This window comes from Pseudophryne corroboree, chromosome 6, assembly GCF_028390025.1.
Source record: "Pseudophryne corroboree isolate aPseCor3 chromosome 6, aPseCor3.hap2, whole genome shotgun sequence".
Taxonomy (NCBI): domain Eukaryota; kingdom Metazoa; phylum Chordata; class Amphibia; order Anura; family Myobatrachidae; genus Pseudophryne; species Pseudophryne corroboree.
In genome coordinates, this window is record NC_086449.1 from 45,080,728 (window position 1) to 45,098,273 (window position 17,546).

The 17,546-nt window shown below is 42.5% G+C and overlaps 1 protein-coding gene across 1 annotated transcript in view; it reads right to left on the reverse strand.

The window, feature by feature from the left end:
- The window catches only part of LOC134934223 (mucin-3A-like), an 87,687-nt gene that overhangs the window by 9,304 nt on the left and 60,837 nt on the right, over positions 1 to 17,546 (reverse strand). Inside the window, exons 3-12 of the mRNA XM_063929708.1 lie at positions 8,457 to 8,837; positions 8,166 to 8,339; positions 7,875 to 8,066; positions 7,002 to 7,466; positions 6,719 to 6,884; positions 5,547 to 6,253; positions 4,092 to 4,415; positions 1,764 to 2,960; positions 603 to 953; positions 21 to 485 (exon numbers count right to left, since the gene is read on the reverse strand). Coding sequence (XP_063785778.1) covers positions 21 to 485; positions 603 to 953; positions 1,764 to 2,960; positions 4,092 to 4,415; positions 5,547 to 6,253; positions 6,719 to 6,884; positions 7,002 to 7,466; positions 7,875 to 8,066; positions 8,166 to 8,339; positions 8,457 to 8,837 — 4,422 coding nt within the window. The remainder of the gene's footprint in view (positions 1 to 20; positions 486 to 602; positions 954 to 1,763; positions 2,961 to 4,091; positions 4,416 to 5,546; positions 6,254 to 6,718; positions 6,885 to 7,001; positions 7,467 to 7,874; positions 8,067 to 8,165; positions 8,340 to 8,456; positions 8,838 to 17,546) is intronic.

A 17,546-nucleotide genomic window follows, 5' to 3' on the forward strand; every position in this document is an offset into this window, starting at 1 on the left:
TGTTATTTCTAAAGTAGTACTTTCTGCCTCTGTTGTCTCAGTAACATCAGCTGTTGCTGTAGCAGATATTGTTGATTCGTCTGTTTGGGCCGTGGAAAGATCATGTGTTGTTTCTATTGCAGTTGATGATGAATCTCTTGTGGTTTTAGAAGAATCAGGGCTCTGTGATGTGACCTCTACACCTGTAGTGTCTGTTGTGGGATATGTGGATCCTTCAATGTTGGCAGTTTGCAAAGTTGTCTGTTCTTCTTGTGTTGTTTGAATTTCAGATATGGTTGTATCCTCTGTATTTGTCATTTCTAAAGTAGTACTTTCTGCCCCTGTTGTCTCAGTAACATCAGCTGTTGCTGTAGCAGATATTGTTATTTCATCTGTTTGCGGCGTAGACCATTCTGGTGTTTTTTCTATTGCAGTTGATGATGATTCTCTTGTGGTTCTAGAAGAATCGGGGTTCTGGGATGTGACCTCTACACCTGTAGTGTCTGCTGTGGGATATGTGGATCCTTCAATGTTTGTTGTTTGCAAAGTTGTCTGTTCTTCTAGTGTTGTTTGAATTTCAGATATGGTTGTATCCTCTGTATTTGTTATTTCTAAAGTAGTACTTTCTGCCTCTGTTGTCTCAGTAACATCAGATGCTATTGTAGCAGATATTGTTATTTCATCTGTTTGCGGCATAGACCATTCTGGTGTTTTTTCTATTGCAGTTGATGATGATTCTCTTGTGGTTCTAGAAGAATCAGGGTTCTGGGATGTCACCTCTACACCTGTAGTGTCTGCTGTGGGATATGTGGATCCTTCAATGTTGGTAGTTTGCAAAGTTGTCTGTTCTTCTTGTGTTGTTTGAATTTCAGATATGGTTGTATCCTCTGTATTTGTCATTTCTAAAGTAGTACTTTCTGCCCCTGTTGTCTCCGTAATATCAGCTGTTGCTGTAGCAGATATTGTTGATTTGTCTGTTTGGGCCGTGGAAAGTTCAGGTGTTAATTCTATTGCAGTTGATGATGAATCTCTTGTGGTTCTAGAAGAATCAGGGTCCTGGGATGTGACCTCTACACCTGCAGTGTCTGCTGTGGGATATGTGGATCCTTCAATGTTGGCAGTTTGCAAAGTTGTCTGTTCTTCTTGTGTTGTTTGAATTTCAGATATGGTTGTATCCTCTGTATTTGTTATTTCTAAAGTAGTACTTTCTGCCTCTGTTGTCTCAGTAACATCAGATGCTATTGTAGCAGATATTGTTATTTCATCTGTTTGCGGCGTAGACCGTTCTGGTGTTGTTTCTATTGCAGTTGATGATGATTCTCTTGTGGTTCTAGAAGAATCAGGGTCCTGGGATGTGACCTCTACACCTGTAGTCTCTGCTGTGGGATACGTGGATCCTTCAATGTTTGTTGTTTGCAAAGTTGTCTGTTCTTCTTGTTTTGTTTGAATTTCAGATATGGTTGTATCCTCTGTATTTGTTATTTCTAAAGTAGTACTTTCTGCCTCTGTTGTCTCAGTAACATCAGATGCTATTGTAGCAGATATTATTTCATCTGTTTGCGGCGTAGACCGTTCTTGTGTTGTTTCTATTGCAGTTGATGATGATTCTCTTGTGGTTCTAGAAGAATCAGGGTCCTGGGATGTGACCTCTACACCTGTAGTCTCTGCTGTGGGATACGTGGATCCTTCAATGTTTGTTGTTTGCAAAGTTGTCTGTTTTTCTTGTGTTGTTTGAATTTCAGATATGGTTGTATCCTCTGTATTTGTCATTTCTAAAGTAGTACTTTCTGCCCCAGTTGTCTCAATAATATCAGCTGTTGCTGTAGCAGATATTGTTGATTCGTCTGTTTGGGCCGTGAAAAGATCATGCGTTGTTTCTATTGCAGTTGATGATGAATCTCTTGTGGTTTTAGGAGAATCAGGGTTATGGGATGTGACCTCTACACCTGTAGTCTCTGCTGTGGGATATGTGGATCCTTCAATGTTGGTTGTTTGCAAAGTTGTCTGTTTTTCTTGTGTTGTTTGAATTTCAGATATGGTTGTGTCCTCTGTATTTGTCATTTCTAAAGTAGTACTCTCTGCCCCTGTTGTCTCAGTAATATCAGCTGTTGCTGTAGCAGATATTGATGATTCGTCTGTTTGGGCCGTGGAAAGATCAGGCATTGTTTCTATTGCAGTTGATGATGAATCTCTTGTGGTTTTAGGAGAATCAGGGATCTGTGATGTGACCCCTACCACTGTAGTGTCTGCTGTGGGATATGTGGATCCTTCAATGTTGGTTGTTTGCAAAGTTGTCTGTTTTTCTTGTGTTGTTTGAATTTCAGATATGGTTGTGTCCTCTGTTTTTGTCATTTCTAAAGTAGTACTTTCTGACCCTGTTGTCTCAGTAATATCAGCTGTTGCTGTAGCAGATATTGTTGATTCATCTGTTTGGGCCGTGGAAAGATCAGGCATTGTTTCTATTGCAGTTGATAATGAATCTCTTGTGGTTTTAGGAGAATCAGGGTTCTGTGATGTGACCTCTACACCTGTAATGTCTGCTGAGGGATATGTGGATCCTTCAATGTTGGTAGTTTGCAAAGTTGTCTGTTCTTCTTGTGTTGTTTGAATTTCAGATATGGTTGTATCCTCTGTATTTGTCATTTCTAAAGTAGTACTTTCTGCCCCTGTTGTCTCAATAATATCAACTGTTGCAGTAGTAGATATTGTTGATTCGTCTGTTTGGGCCGTGGAAAGATCAGGCGTTGTTTCTATTGCAGTTGATGATGAATCTCTTGTGGTTTTAGGAGAATCAGGGATCTGTGATGTGACCCCTACCACTGTAGTGTCTGCTGTGGGATATGTGGATGCTTCAATGTTGGCAGTTTGCAAAGTTGTCTGTTCTTCTTGTGTTGTTTGAATTTCAGATATGGTTGTATCCTCTGTATTTGTCATTTCTAAAGTAGTACTTTCTGCCCCTGTTGTCTCAGTTTCATGAGATGCTATTGTAGCAGATATTGTTATTTCATCTGTTTGTGGTGTAGACCATTCTGGTGTTGTTTCTATTGCAGTTGATGATGATTCTCTTGTGGTTCTAGAAGAATCAGGGTTCTGGGATGTGACCTCTACACCTGTAGTGTCTGCTGTGGGATACGTGGATCCTTCAATGTTTGTTGTTTGCAAAGTTGTCTGTTCTTCTAGTGTTGTTTGAATTTCAGATATGGTTGTATCCTCTGTATTTGTTATTTCTAAAGTAGTACTTTCTGCCTCTGTTGTCTCAGTAACATCAGATGCTATTGTAGCAGATATTGTTATTTCATCTGTTTGTGGTGTAGACCATTCTGGTGTTTTTTCTATTGCTGTTGATGATGATTCTCTTGTGGTTCTAGAAGAATCAGGGTTCTGGGATGTGACCTCTACACCTGTAGTGTCTGCAGTGGGATATGTGGATCCTTCAATGTTGGTAGTTTGCAAAGTTGTCTGTTCTTCTTGTGTTGTTTGAATTTCAGATATGGTTGTATCCTCTGTATTTGTCATTTCTAAAGTAGTACTTTCTGCCCCTGTTGTCTCAGTAATATCAGCTGTTGCTGTAGCAGATATTGTTGATTCGTCTGTTTGGGCCGTGGAAAGTTCAGGTGTTAATTCTATTGCAGTTGATGATGAATCTCTTGTGGTTCTAGAATAATCAGGGTCCTGGGATGTGACCTCTACACCTGCAGTGTCTGCTGTGGGATATGTGGATCCTTCAATGTTGGCAGTTTGCAAAGTTGTCTGTTCTTCTTGTGTTGTTTGAATTTCAGATATGGTTGTATCCTCTGTATTTGTTATTTCTAAAGTAGTACTTTCTGCCTCTGTTGTCTCAGTAACATCAGATGCTATTGTAGCAGATATTGTTATTTCATCTGTTTGCGGCGTAGACCGTTCTGGTGTTGTTTCTATTGCAGTTGATGATGATTCTCTTGTGGTTCTAGAAGAATCAGGGTCCTGGGATGTGACCTCTACACCTGTAGTCTCTGCTGTGGGATACGTGGATCCTTCAATGTTTGTTGTTTGCAAAGTTGTCTGTTCTTCTTGTGTTGTTTGAATTTCAGATATGGTTGTATCCTCTGTATTTGTTATTTCTAAAGTAGTACTTTCTGCCTCTGTTGTCTCAGTAACATCAGCTGTTGCTGTAGCAGATATTGTTGATTCGTCTGTTTGGGCCGTGGAAAGATCATGTGTTGTTTCTATTGCAGTTGATGATGAATCTCTTGTGGTTTTAGAAGAATCAGGGCTCTGTGATGTGACCTCTACTCCTGTAGTGTCTGTTGTGGGATATGTGGATCCTTCAATGTTGGCAGTTTGCAAAGTTGTCTGTACTTCTTGTGTTGTTTGAATTTCAGATATGGTTGTATCCTCTGTATTTGTTATTTCTAAAGTAGTACTTTCTGCCCCTGTTGTCTCAGTTTCATGAGATGCTATTGTAGCAGATATTGTTATTTCATCTATTTGCGGCGTAGACCATTCTGGTGTTGTTTCTATTGCAGTTGATGATGATTCTCTTGTGGTTCTAGAAGAATCAGTGTCCTGGGATGTGACCTCTACACCTGTAGTCTCTGCTGTGGGATATGTGGATCCTTCAATGTTGGCAGTTTGCAAAGTTGTCTGTACTTCTTGTGTTGTTTGAATTTCAGATATGGTTGTATCCTCTGTATTTGTTATTTCTAAAGTAGTACTTTTTGCCTCTGTTGTCTCAGTAACATCAGATGCTATTGTAGCAGATATTGTTATTTCATCTGTTTGCGGCGTAGACCATTCTGGTGTTTTTTCTATTGCAGTTGATGATGATTCTCTTGTGGTTCTAGAAGAATCAGGGTTCTGGGATGTGACCTCTACACCTGTAGTGTCTGCTGTGGGATATGTGGATCCTTCAATGTTGGTAGTTTGCAAAGTTGTCTGTTCTTCTTGTGTTGTTTGAATTTCAGATATGGTTGTATCCTCTGTATTTGTCATTTCTAAAGTAGTACTTTCTGCCCCTGTTGTCTCAGTAATATCAGCTGTTGCTGTAGCAGATATTGTTGATTCGTCTGTTTGGTCCGTGGAAAGTTCAGGTGTTAATTCTATTGCAGTTGATGATGAATCTCTTGTGGTTCTAGAAGAATCAGGGTCCTGGGATGTGACCTCTACACCTACAGTGTCTGCTGTGGGATATGTGGATCCTTCAATGTTGGCAGTTTGCAAAGTTGTCTGTTCTTCTTGTGTTGTTTGAATTTCAGATATGGTTGTATCCTCTGTATTTGTTATTTCTAAAGTAGTACTTTCTGCCCCTGTTGTCTCAGTAACATCAGATGCTATTGTAGCAGATATTGTTATTTCATCTGTTTGCGGCGTAGACCGTTCTGGTGTTGTTTCTATTGCAGTTGATGATGATTCTCTTGTGGTTCTAGAAGAATCAGGGTCCTGGGATGTGACCTCTACACCTGTAGTCTCTGCTGTGGGATACGTGGATCCTTCAATGTTTGTTGTTTGCAAAGTTGTCTGTTCTTCTTGTGTTGTTTGAATTTCAGATATGGTTGTATCCTCTGTATTTGTCATTTCTAAAGTAGTACTTTCTGCCCCTGTTGTCTCAGTAACATCAGCTGTTGCTGTAGCAGATATTGTTGATTCGTCTGTTTGGGCCGTGGAAAGATCATGTGATGTTTCTATTGCAGTTGATGATGAATCTCTTGTGGTTTTAGAAGAATCAGGGCTCTGTGATGTGACCTCTACTCCTGTAGTGTCTGTTGTGGGATATGTGGATCCTTCAATGTTGGCAGTTTGCAAAGTTGTCTGTTCTTCTTCTGTTGTTTGAATTTCAGATATGGTTGTATCCTCTGTATTTGTCATTTCTAAAGTAGTACTTTCTGCCCCTGTTGTCTCAGTTTCATGAGATGCTATTGTAGCAGATATTGTTATTTCATCTGTTTGCGGCGTAGACCATTCTGGTGTTGTTTCTATTGCAGTTGATGATGATTCTCTTGTGGTTCTAGAAGAATCAGGGTCCTGGGATGTGACCTCTACACCTGCAGTGTCTGCTGTGGGATACGTGGATCCTTCAATGTTTGTTGTTTGCAAAGTTGTCTGTTCTTCTAGTGTTGTTTGAATTTCAGATATGGTTGTATCCTCTGTATTTGTTATTTCTAAAGTAGTACTTTCTGCCTCTGTTGTCTCAGTAACATCAGATGCTATTGTAGCAGATATTGTTATTTCATCTGTTTGCGGCGTAGACCATTCTGGTGTTTTTTCTATTGCAGTTGATGATGATTCTCTTGTGGTTCTAGAAGAATCAGGGTTCTGGGATGTGACCTCTACACCTGTAGTGTCTGCTGTGGGATATGTAGATCCTTCAATGTTGGTAGTTTGCAAAGTTGTCTGTTCTTCTTGTGTTGTTTGAATTTTAGATATGGTTGTATCCTCTGTATTTGTCATTTCTAAAGTAGTACTTTCTGCCCCAGTTGTCTCAATAATATCAGCTGTTGCTGTAGCAGATATTGTTGATTCGTCTGTTTGGGCCGTGAAAAGATCATGCGTTGTTTCTATTGCAGTTGATGATGAATCTCTTGTGGTTCTAGAAGAATCAGGGTTCTGGGATGTGACCTCTACACCTGTAGTGTCTGCTGTGGGATATGTGGATCCTTCAATGTTGGCAGTTTGCAAAGTTGTCTGTTCTTCTTGTGTTGTTTGAATTTCAGATATGGTTGTGTCCTCTGTATTTGTCATTTCTAAAGTAGTACTTTCTGACCCTGTTGTCTCAGTAATATCAGTTGTTGCTGTAGCAGATATTGTTGATTCGTCTGTTTGGGCCGTGGAAAGATCAGGCATTGTTTCTATTGCAGTTGATGATGAATCTCTTGTGGTTTTAGGAGAATCAGGGTTCTGTGATGTGACCTCTACACCTGTAATGTCTGCTGTGGGATATGTGGATCCTTCAATGTTGGTAGTTTGCAAAGTTGTCTGTTCTTCTTGTGTTGTTTGAATTTCAGATATGGTTGTATCCTCTGCATTTGTCATTTCTAAAGTAGTACTTTCTGCCCCTGTTGTCTCAATAATATCAGCTGTTGCAGTAGTAGATATTGTTGATTCGTCTGTTTGGGCCGTGGAAAGATCAGGCATTGTTTCTATTGCAGTTGATGATGAATCTCTTGTGGTTTTAGGAGAATCAGGGATCTGTGATGTGACCCCTACCACTGTAGTGTCTGCTGTGGGATATGTGGATGCTTCAATGTTGGCAGTTTGCAAAGTTGTCTGTTCTTCTTCTGTTGTTTGAATTTCAGATATGGTTGTATCCTCTGTATTTGTCATTTCTAAAGTAGTACTTTCTGCCCCTGTTGTTTCAGTAATATCAGATGTTGCTGTAGCAGATATTGTTGTTTTATCTGTTTGGGCCGTGAAAAGTTCAGGTGTTAATTCTATTGCAGTTGATAATGAATCTTTTGTGGTTCTAGAAGAATCAGGGCTCTGTGTTGTGACCTCTACACCTGTAGTCTCTGCTGTGGGATATGTGGATCCTTCAATGTTGGCAGTTTGCAAAGTTGTCTGTTCTTCTTGTGTTGTTTGAATTTCAGATATGGTTGTATCCTCTGTATTTGTTATTTCCAAAGTAGTACTTTCTGCCTCTATTGTCTCAGTAACATCAGATGCTATTGTAGCAGATATTGTTATTTCATCTGTTTGCGGCGTAGACCGTTCTGGTGTTGTTTCTATTGCAGTTGATGATGTTTCTCTTGTGGTTCTAGAAGAATCAGGGCTCTGTGATGTGACCTCTACACCTGTAGTATCTGCTGTGGGATATGTGGATCCTTCAATGTTGGCAGTTTGCAAAGTTGTCTGTTCTTCTTGTGTTGTTTGAATTTCAGATATGGTTGTATCCTCTGTATTTGTCATTTCTAAAGTAGTACTTTCTGCCCCAGTTGTCTCAATAATATCAGCTGTTGCTGTAGCAGATATGGTTGATTCATCTGTTTGGGCCGTGGAAAGATCATGCGTTGTTTCTATTGCAGTTGATAATGAATCTCTTGTTGTTTTAGGAGAATCAGGGTTCTGGGATGTGACCTCTACACCTGTAGTCTCTGCTGTGGGATACCTGGATCCTTCAATGTTGGCAGTTTGCAAAGTTGTCTGTTCTTCTTGTGTTGTTTGAATTTCAGATATGGTTGTATCCTCTGTATTTGTCATTTCTAAAGTAGTACTTTTTGCCCCTGTTGTCTCAGTAACATCAGATGCTATTGTAGCAGATATTGTTATTTCATCTGTTTGCGGCGTAGACCATTCTGGTGTTGTTTCTATTGCAGTTGATGATGATTCTCTTGTGGTTCTAGCAGAATCAGGGTTCTGGGATGTGACCTCTACACCTGTAGTCTCTGCTGTGGGATATGTGGATCCTTCAATGTTGGCAGTTTGCAAAGTTGTCTGTTCTTCTTGTGTTGTTTGAATTTCAGATATGGTTGTATCCTCTGTATTTGTTATTTCTAAAGTAGTACTTTCTGCCTCTGTTGTCTCAGTAACATCAGATGCTATTGTAGCAGATATTGTAATTTCATCTGTTTGCGGCGTAGACCGTTCTGGTGTTTTTTCTATTGTAGTTGATGATGATTCTCTTGTGGTTCTAGAAGAATCAGGGTCCTGGGATGTGACCTCTCCACCTGTAGTCTCTGCCACGGGATACGTGGATCCTTCAATGCTTAATTGTTGTAAAGTGTCCTGTTCTGTTTTAATTGTTTTTAAATCAGATATGTTTTTACCCTCTGTATTTGTTATTTTTATAGTAGTGTTTTCTACTTCTTCTAGATGAATATCAATACTTTCTTTATTTGCAATTGATACTTCTTTTGTACGGTCTGGGAATTGTTCATCTTTTTTACCTATTGCATTTGAAAAGTACCATAATTAAATTATCACACTTTAACTGTTGTACTTTGAAACATAACATTTTACAGCAGATAAAAACCATTTGTCCCATCTAGTCTTCCCTACCTTTAGTAATATCCATGTTTGATGTTTCTCATTGTGTGGTCAGGCTTGCTCCGTTTTTACTACCGAGTGCTATTCCCAGAACATAGACACCATCTTGCAGATCCCACAGATATCTTTCCAGATATCTCAGGTCTAGAATGTTTTTGTTTACATATACTGTACATTGAATGTGATCCAAAACATGAGTTCTGGAATGGTCATAGATGCTGTGTACCCTACTGGGATCTGCAATTTCCCAAAGGTTCAGAGCCAAATCTGATCTCTACAGATGGATCCACACTCATTGAGCGTGGATGCATCAACTAGGTGCACCTCGCCAGGTGCACTTAGTCACAGATGGATCCACGATTAGCGTGGCTCCATCTATAGTTCTGTCACTCTTGTAGATTTTCTGTATACACTTAGGGATATTTTTTAAGTACTACGTGTTTGTTAGATATATTAGAGTAGAGGTTCTCAAAGCGGTCCTCCTGGCACACCAAGGTAGAGTTGTATCTATGGGAGGCAATGGAGTCTGCTACCACCAGGCTGCTGCTCTATAGGGGGGCACCTCTCCTCCTTTACCATGACACCATTCAATTAAGTTAATTGATAGCTGCCACTGTACCTTATAAGTCATACCCTCTTTATTATAGATACATGTTTTACAAGTGTCATACCCATGATTAGAACCCACGACCTCTTACACTGGAAGCAGATACAGTACCTTACTGATGGAGCTATTTGCTCCTGTATAGGAAGCATGATAATTTTAACTATATGAGGTTACTGCTCTGACAATTACAACTTCATATAGTTAGAATTCTCTGGCTCCCTATAAAGGAGAAAATAGCTCAATCAGTAAGGTGCCTGTTTCCAGTGTAATAGGTCATGGGTTCTAATCCTAGGTATGACACTTGTAAACTAATTGTCAGAGAAATAATCAGCATTGTGAGTGATTGAGCAGATCTATTTAGTGTGTGGTTACACACTACATAGATCTGCCTAGTTGCCATGACTTTGAACTAACATATATTTGGTATCCAGACTCCAGGTCGACAGCAAAAAGGTCGACACACCTTAGGTCGACATGGACAAAAGGTCGACAGGAACAAGGTCGACATGGAAAAAGGTCGACATGACTTTTTCACAATTTATTTCTTTTTTGGAACCTTTTCATACTTAACGATCCACGTAAACTATGATTGGAACGGTAATCTGTGCCGAGCGAAGCGAAGGCACCATGCCCGAAGCATGGCGAGCGAAGCGAGCCATGCGAGGGGACGCGGTGCACTAATTGGGGTTCCCAGTCACTCTACGAAGAAAACTACACCAAAAAAACATAAAAAACTCATGTCGACCTTTTTCCATGTCGACCTTGTTCCTGTCGACATTTTGTCCATGTCGACCTTTTGTCCATGTCGACCTAAGGTGTGTCGACCAATTGGCATTGACCTAAGGTGTGTCGACCTTATTGCTGTCGACTTTCAGTCCCAGACCCCATATATTTATATATACAGTAGGGGGGGCACCAATATTTATCTTGCGAGGGCAACTGGGATGAACGTACGCCACTGCCCCAAGGGTCTAGGTTTTAAGTTTATCCATGCTTGGCCACAGGTGACTTAATTAGCACCTCAGTCATTTTGGTTCAATCATCTGTGCTGAACCTTGAGGATCACATTTGAGAACCTCTGTACTGCAGACGAAGCACTTACCTTTTGCTGATAAGACGCCCTCCTTCCATCTCTCCCTAGGCAGCCGTAGATCTGCGTCATGCCACCATTTATCACATGCTGGAATGTACAGAGGAGGTAATGTCAAAAATATTGTAAATTCTAAATCGTTTGTGTCTAAATAATATCCTTAGTATTCGGGTTTTGTAGCTGTAGTATGCAGTTTTTCATATCTGTCACATTTCTTAAATACTACCTAGATTAAGAAGTCACTAGGGCCATTGACATCCCTTTGTAATGCAACCTATACAGAGGTGTCCACTTACATCACACCTCCCTGTACAGATGGAGCCCATCTCATCTATCCCTTTAATAGGAATAACAGAGGCTGGGCAGTCGGACTTATCCCCTGCTGTAATGACTTAATCCCCTGCTGTATTGTATTGCAGCTGAGAACAATAGATGAAAGGCTTATGCTAATAAACCTTGGTGCACCTAGGCACAGCAGAGAAGCCTAGATGAGCATGGCGCAATGTGTATGTTAAACAGCCCTTCTATGCATGCCATGCCGTGGCGTTACTCCTTAGCGCCCAGCGTCTTTACATTTTGTTGTGTAAGCTTACTCGTGTTTTAAGAGATGCTATATTTCTCATACGTCCTAGAGGATGCTGGGGACGACATCAAGACCATGGGGTATAGACAGGATCCGCAGGAGACATGGGCACTCTAAAGACTTTTCATTGGGTGTGAACTGGCTCCTCCCTCTATGCCCCTCCTCCAGACCTCAGTTTTAGAAATGTGCCCAGGCTGACTGGATGCACTCTGAGGAGCTCTATTGAGTTTCTCTGAAAAGACTTATGTTAGGTTTTTTATTTTCAGGGAGAACTGCTGGCATCAGACTCCCTGCTTCGTGGGACTGAGGGGGCAGAAGTAGGAACCAACTTTCTAAAGAGTTTCATGGCTCTGCTTCTGGATGACAGGACACCATTAGCTCCAGAAGGGAACTGAACGCTAGCCGTGCCTAGATGCTCACTCCCACAGCACGCCGTCACCCCCCTCACAGAGCCAGAAGTCAGAAGACAGGTGTTTAAAGACAGATCTTCAATCAAGAAAGTGACGGCTAAAGGTACCGCGCGGCTGGCGGGAGCGCAGCGCGCCATGTTGCCCACACATACACAGGCACTGCAGGGTGCAGGGCGCGGGGGGGCGCCCTGGGCAGCATGAAACCTATGGAAACTGGCATAAATAAGGGGCATAAGTTGCTGAGGCACAGTCCTACCCCCGCCAGTATAAAAAATTACCTCATAAAAGCTGAGAAGAAACACACCATTGAAGAGTGGAGCTTCCTCCTCAGTCAGCCAGCATACTGCTCAGCGCCATTTTCTCTCTCTCTCCTCAGGCTGCAGAGACAACACTAGTCCTCCTCCACTACTGAATGAGTATCAGGGTGCAAAACAGGGGGGGGGGGGCCCACAGTGAATTTGGTGCTGTATAACTATGTGATTAACATTATAAAAGCGCTGAATATCAGTGGGCATTTTGTGTTCACCGACATTGTGTTACTGGCACTGGGTTGTGAACTGGCAAAATCCTATCTGTGTCCTTCTGAGAGATTTTACTGTGGGTCTGTCCCCTATAAATCCCGGAGTGTCTGTGGTGTGGTTCTGCACGTGTGTGACAAGTCTGAGGCAGGGAGCTCTTCCCCTGAGGGAGCCATGTTAGGGACACAGAGTTGTAATATGACACCAAGAGCCTGACTGGGTGAAAGGTTACATGATAGTGTGAATCACTACTGAATCTCATACAGAAAATGAAAATAATCTGTTGAAGATGTGATTTTTAATAGTTCTGCCTTTCATCCACAGGGACCTTTCTGGGTCACATACAAATTTACACAAGTAGTACAAACTGATACCGACACGGACTCTGATTCCTGTGTCGACACTAGTGATTCCAGGGGAATAGGTCCTAAGTTAGCAAAAAAGCATTCAAAACATGTTTTAGCTATAAAGGAGGTGTTAGAAGTTACGAAGCCCCCTCTTTTACCACAAGGAGAGGGTTTACTTTAGTAAAGAAGTAATGTAATTTTCCCTCCACCTCAGGTCTGATTTAACCTGAAAAGAAATTTCTGATTCCCAAAAGGATATCAGGCAGCTTACTTTTTTCCAAAAAAGGTGGGAGTCGCCCCGCATTTTAGACAGGGCCCTGTCATAAAAGAGAAAAGGTGTTTCTCCCTGCGCCTGGAATGGCTTCACGTAAGGAGCCGACAGACCGCAAGTGAGTGAGGTGATTTATTGATGTGGCCAATGGGACACTACTCAGGCCTACTATTGTCTGTGAGTGGGTGAGTAGTGCTAATGAAAAGTGGTCAGAAAACTTGTCATTAGACATTGACACAATAGATGGAGACGAGATACTCCTAACGTTAGGTCATATCAAAGATGCTGCTGCGTACGTACAAGAATTCATGAAATATATTGGTTTCTTGGGATCAAGAACTGCTACCATGGCAGTATCGGCTCGGAGGGCGTTGTGGATTCGCCAGTGGAATGCTGATGCAGATTCCAAAAGAAATATGGAGGTTCTCCCGTATAAAGGTGAGGCCTTGTTTGGTGATGGGCTGGATGCGTTAGTCTCGGCGGCTACCGCAGGTAAGTCGACATTCTTGCCTTATGCTCCTACACCGGCGAAAAAGACACATCACTCTCACATACAGTCCTTTCGGCCCAACAAATACATAAAGGCCAAAGGTCTCCCCTTTTTTTGCAGGTAGGGGAAGGAGAAAAGGAAAGAAATCCGCAGCGTCTCCCGGATCGCAGGACCAGAAGTCCACCCCTGCTTCTGCCAAATCTGCAGCATAACGTTGGGGCTCCCTTGCGGGAGTCTGCTCGGGTGGGAGCACGTCTGAAACTTTTCAGCCAAATCTGGATTCAATCTGGCCTGGACCAATGGGTCTTCCAAATAGTGTCCCATGGGTACAAACTAGAGTTTCAAGACGTCCCCCCATGCCGATTTTTCAAATCGACCTTGCCAGCTTCTCTTCCGGGAAGAGAGGCAGTAACAACGGCAATTCAAAAATTATGTCAGGATCAGGACATTGTCCTGGTACCCTGGGCACAGTAAGGAGAGGTTTTTTATTCAAGCCTCTTCATAGTTCCGAAGCCGGACGGCTTGGTCAGACCGATTTTAAACCTGAAAAATCTGAATCTCTACCTGAAAAGGTTCAAGTTCAAGATGGAATTCCTGAGGGTAGTGATTTTTTCCAGTCTGGAAGAGGGGGACTTCATGGTGTCAGCAGAGGTGACAAGTCTTTGGGGAGTTCCTCAAGTAGACATGATGGCATCTCGTCTAAAGAATACGCTTCAGAGATATTGTTCCAGGTCGAGAGACCCTCAAGCAATAGCAGTGGATGCACTGGTGGCCCAGTGGCTGTTTCGGTCGGTATATGTTTTCCCTCCACTTCCATTGATTCCATAAGTTCTCAAAATAATAAGAACAACAAGAGTTTGAGCAATCTTCATTGCCCCAGACTGGCCAAGGAGGGCTTGGTATCCAGATCTTCAGGAGTTGCTTATAGAAGATCCTCGGCCTCTTCCTCCTCGAGAGGACCTACTACAGCAGGGTCCGTGTGTGTATCAAGACTTACCGTGGCTACATTTAACGGCATGGCTGTTGAGTGTCGGATCCTAGCCCGAAAGGGTATTCCCAAGGAAGTCATCCCCACTCTTATTCAGGCCAAGAAAGGAGTAACGTCTAAACATTACCATCGTATTTGGAGAAAATATGTGTCTTGGTGTGAATCCAAGAAGTCTCCTACGGAAGAGTTTGAGTTGGGACGTTTTCTCCATTTTCTGCAGGCTGGTGTGGATGCGTGCCCTAGATTGAGGTCAATCAAGGTCCAGATTTCGGACTTATCAGTTTTCTTTCAAAAACAATTGGCCTCCTTTCCTGAAGTTCAGACGTTCGTGAAAGGGGTTCTGCACATCCAGCCTCCGTTTGTGCCTCCAGTGGCACCATGGGACCTTAATGTGGGGTTGCAGATCCTTCAATCGGGTTGGTTTGAGCCTCTACAAGAAATAGAGTTGAAGTTTCTCACTTAGAAAGTGGTGATGCTTTTGGCGTTGGCATCCGCAAGGCGGATGTCCGAATTGGGGGCCTTGATCTTCCATGAAGATAGGGCAGAGTTGAGAACTCGTCAACATTTTCTTCCAAAGGTGGTTTCCTCTTTCCACATAAACCAACCTTCGCTGAGTCAAAGTCTCTAGATGTGGTTAGAGCTTTGAAAATCTATGTTGCTAGAACAGCTTGTATACAGAAAACAGAGACTCTGTTTGTCCTGTATGATCACAACAAGATTGGCTGTCCTGCTTCCAAGCAGACTATTGCACGTTGGATTAGAAATACGATTCAGCAAGCTCATACTACGGCTGGATTGCCGTTACCGACGTCGGTAAAGGCCCACTCCACTAGGAAGGTGGGCTCATCAAGGGGGGCTGCCCAGGGGGTCTCGGCATTACAACTTTGCCGAGCAGCTATTTGGTCAGGGTCAAACACATTTGCTAAGTTCTACAAGTTTGACACCTTGGTCGATGAGGACCTAAAGTTTGGTCAATCGGTGCTGCAGGGTCATCCGCACTCTCCCGCCTTTACTGTAGCTTTGGTATAGACCCCAAGGCCTTGATGTCGTCCGCAGCATCGTCTAGGACGTATGAGAAAATAGGATTTTGACAACCTACTAGTAAATACTTTTCTCCTAGTGCGTAGAGGATGCTGGGGGCCCGTCCCAGTGCGTACTTTACCTGTAGTTTAGTTATTACAGTTACACAAGTTGTGTTATCTTGGTTTCAGCATGTTGCTGCAATTGGTTCATGCCTGTTGACGTGTGTTATGTTGAATGCCATGTGTGCGGCATGGTTAAGGGTGTGAGTTGGTAGATATCTCACCACTAATTTAAGTAATTCTTTTCCTCAAAATGTCAGTCTCCCTGGGCACAGTTCCTACAACTGAGATCTGGAGGAGGGGCATAGAGGGAGGAGCCAGTTCACACCCAATGAAAAGTTTTTAGAGTGCCCATGTCTCCTGCGGATCCCGTCTATACCCCATGGTCTTGATGTCGTCCCCAGCATCCTCTACGGACTAGGAGAAAAGGATTTACCGGTAGGTTATCAATATCCTATTTTACGGGAGCGCCTCATGGCGTCGTTCCTATTGTTTTGAATTATTGCACATAGGGGTTTGTGAAGGCTCTATTTGTGACCCCACATTTATTGTGAGCGCGGTTGAGACCTTTTTATCTGTTGTATATCTGTTTACTTTACATAGAGTGCAGCCTATCCAGTCACTAAGAATCAGTGATGTCGCATAGAATGCAGCCTATCCAGTCACTAAGAATCAGTGATGTCACATAGAATGCAGCCTATCCAGTCACTAAGAATCAGTGATGTCACATAGAATGCAGCCTATCCAGTCACTAAGAATCAGTGATGTCACATAGAATGCAGCCTATCCAGTCACTAAGAATCAGTGATGTCACATAGAATGCAGCCTATCCAGTCACTAAGAATCAGTGATGTCACATAGAATGCAGCCTATCCAGTCACTAAGAATCAGTGATGTCACATAGAATGCAGCCTATCCAGTCACTAGGAATCAGTGACATCAGTAATATGCAGCCTATACATTCACTAGGATCCAGTGACATCAGTAATATGCAGCCTATACATTCACTAGGATCCAGTGACATCAGTAATATGCAGCCTATACATTCACTAGGATCCAGTGACATTATTATTATTATTATTATTATTATTATTATAACATTTTATTTTTTAGGCGCCACAAGTGTTTTGCAGTGCGGTACAAAGGACAGTACAGGTAAATAACAAAAATGGAGCACAGGTAACAAAGAGCACCACAATTCTCAAGACATAATACAGCTTATATGTAAGCAGCGAGGGCGTAATCATCGTACTACTTGGGGCTGGCGGCCATAGATAGAGAGGAGCCTTTACCAGCAGGAGAGAAAGCGGTAAAGATGGTCGCTGAGTAGGAGAGAGCTGTGCGTAAAATGTGTGAGAAGAGGGCTTAGACAACAAGAGGAAAGAGGGCCCTGAAAAAATGTATGTATTAAAAATAACTAAGGGACAACATCTCATTAAGCCCATATGGGGTTACTGTATTAAATCGGTTAATCCACATTGCTTCTCTTTGTAACAACTTTCTATTCCTATCACCTCCTTGTTTGCTCTCTGGTACGTGATCTATCATTTTATAACGCAGGCTTGCCAGATTATGTCCATACAGCCATGACGTCTCTCCCATAGCGCACAGTGACAGAGCCGGAAGCCGGAGCTCAGTACTGAGCTCCTGCCTCCGGCTGACACTGTGGAGAGAGAGCCGGGCGCCCGCTGGTAACACAATCTCAGCGGGCACCCGTCATCTTCCAGCAGCAGCGGCACACAGCGAGTTAGGTGAGCCGGAGGCAGAACTGCGTTCCGTCTCCAAGTGGAACTGACGGAACGCAGTTCCGCCCCGTTCCGGCTCACTTTAACCCCTGGTAAGAATCATACGTAATAGACTTAAGAAAAAAATCTAAATCCGGCCCCTATATAGAGGATTATTCATAATTAACTCCTTAACCTCCTCTATACCTCTTTCATGTGGTATATTGGTGTATAAACTGACAACGTCTGATGTGCACATCCAGACGTCGTCAGTGACACCCTGCAAATTATTCAGTTTGTGCAGAAATGTAGTAGTTTCTTTCAAATAGGTACTTTCATTTTGTATCACAGGCTGCAGAAAAAAAATCCACATATCTAGAAAGCTGATAAAATACAGATTCCCGGGCGGAAATTATCGGATGCCCAGGTGGTTTGCTATAAACGTCGGCGTAACATTCGGGATCAGATTGTACATGCAGATATTCCAGGATTCTCTGAT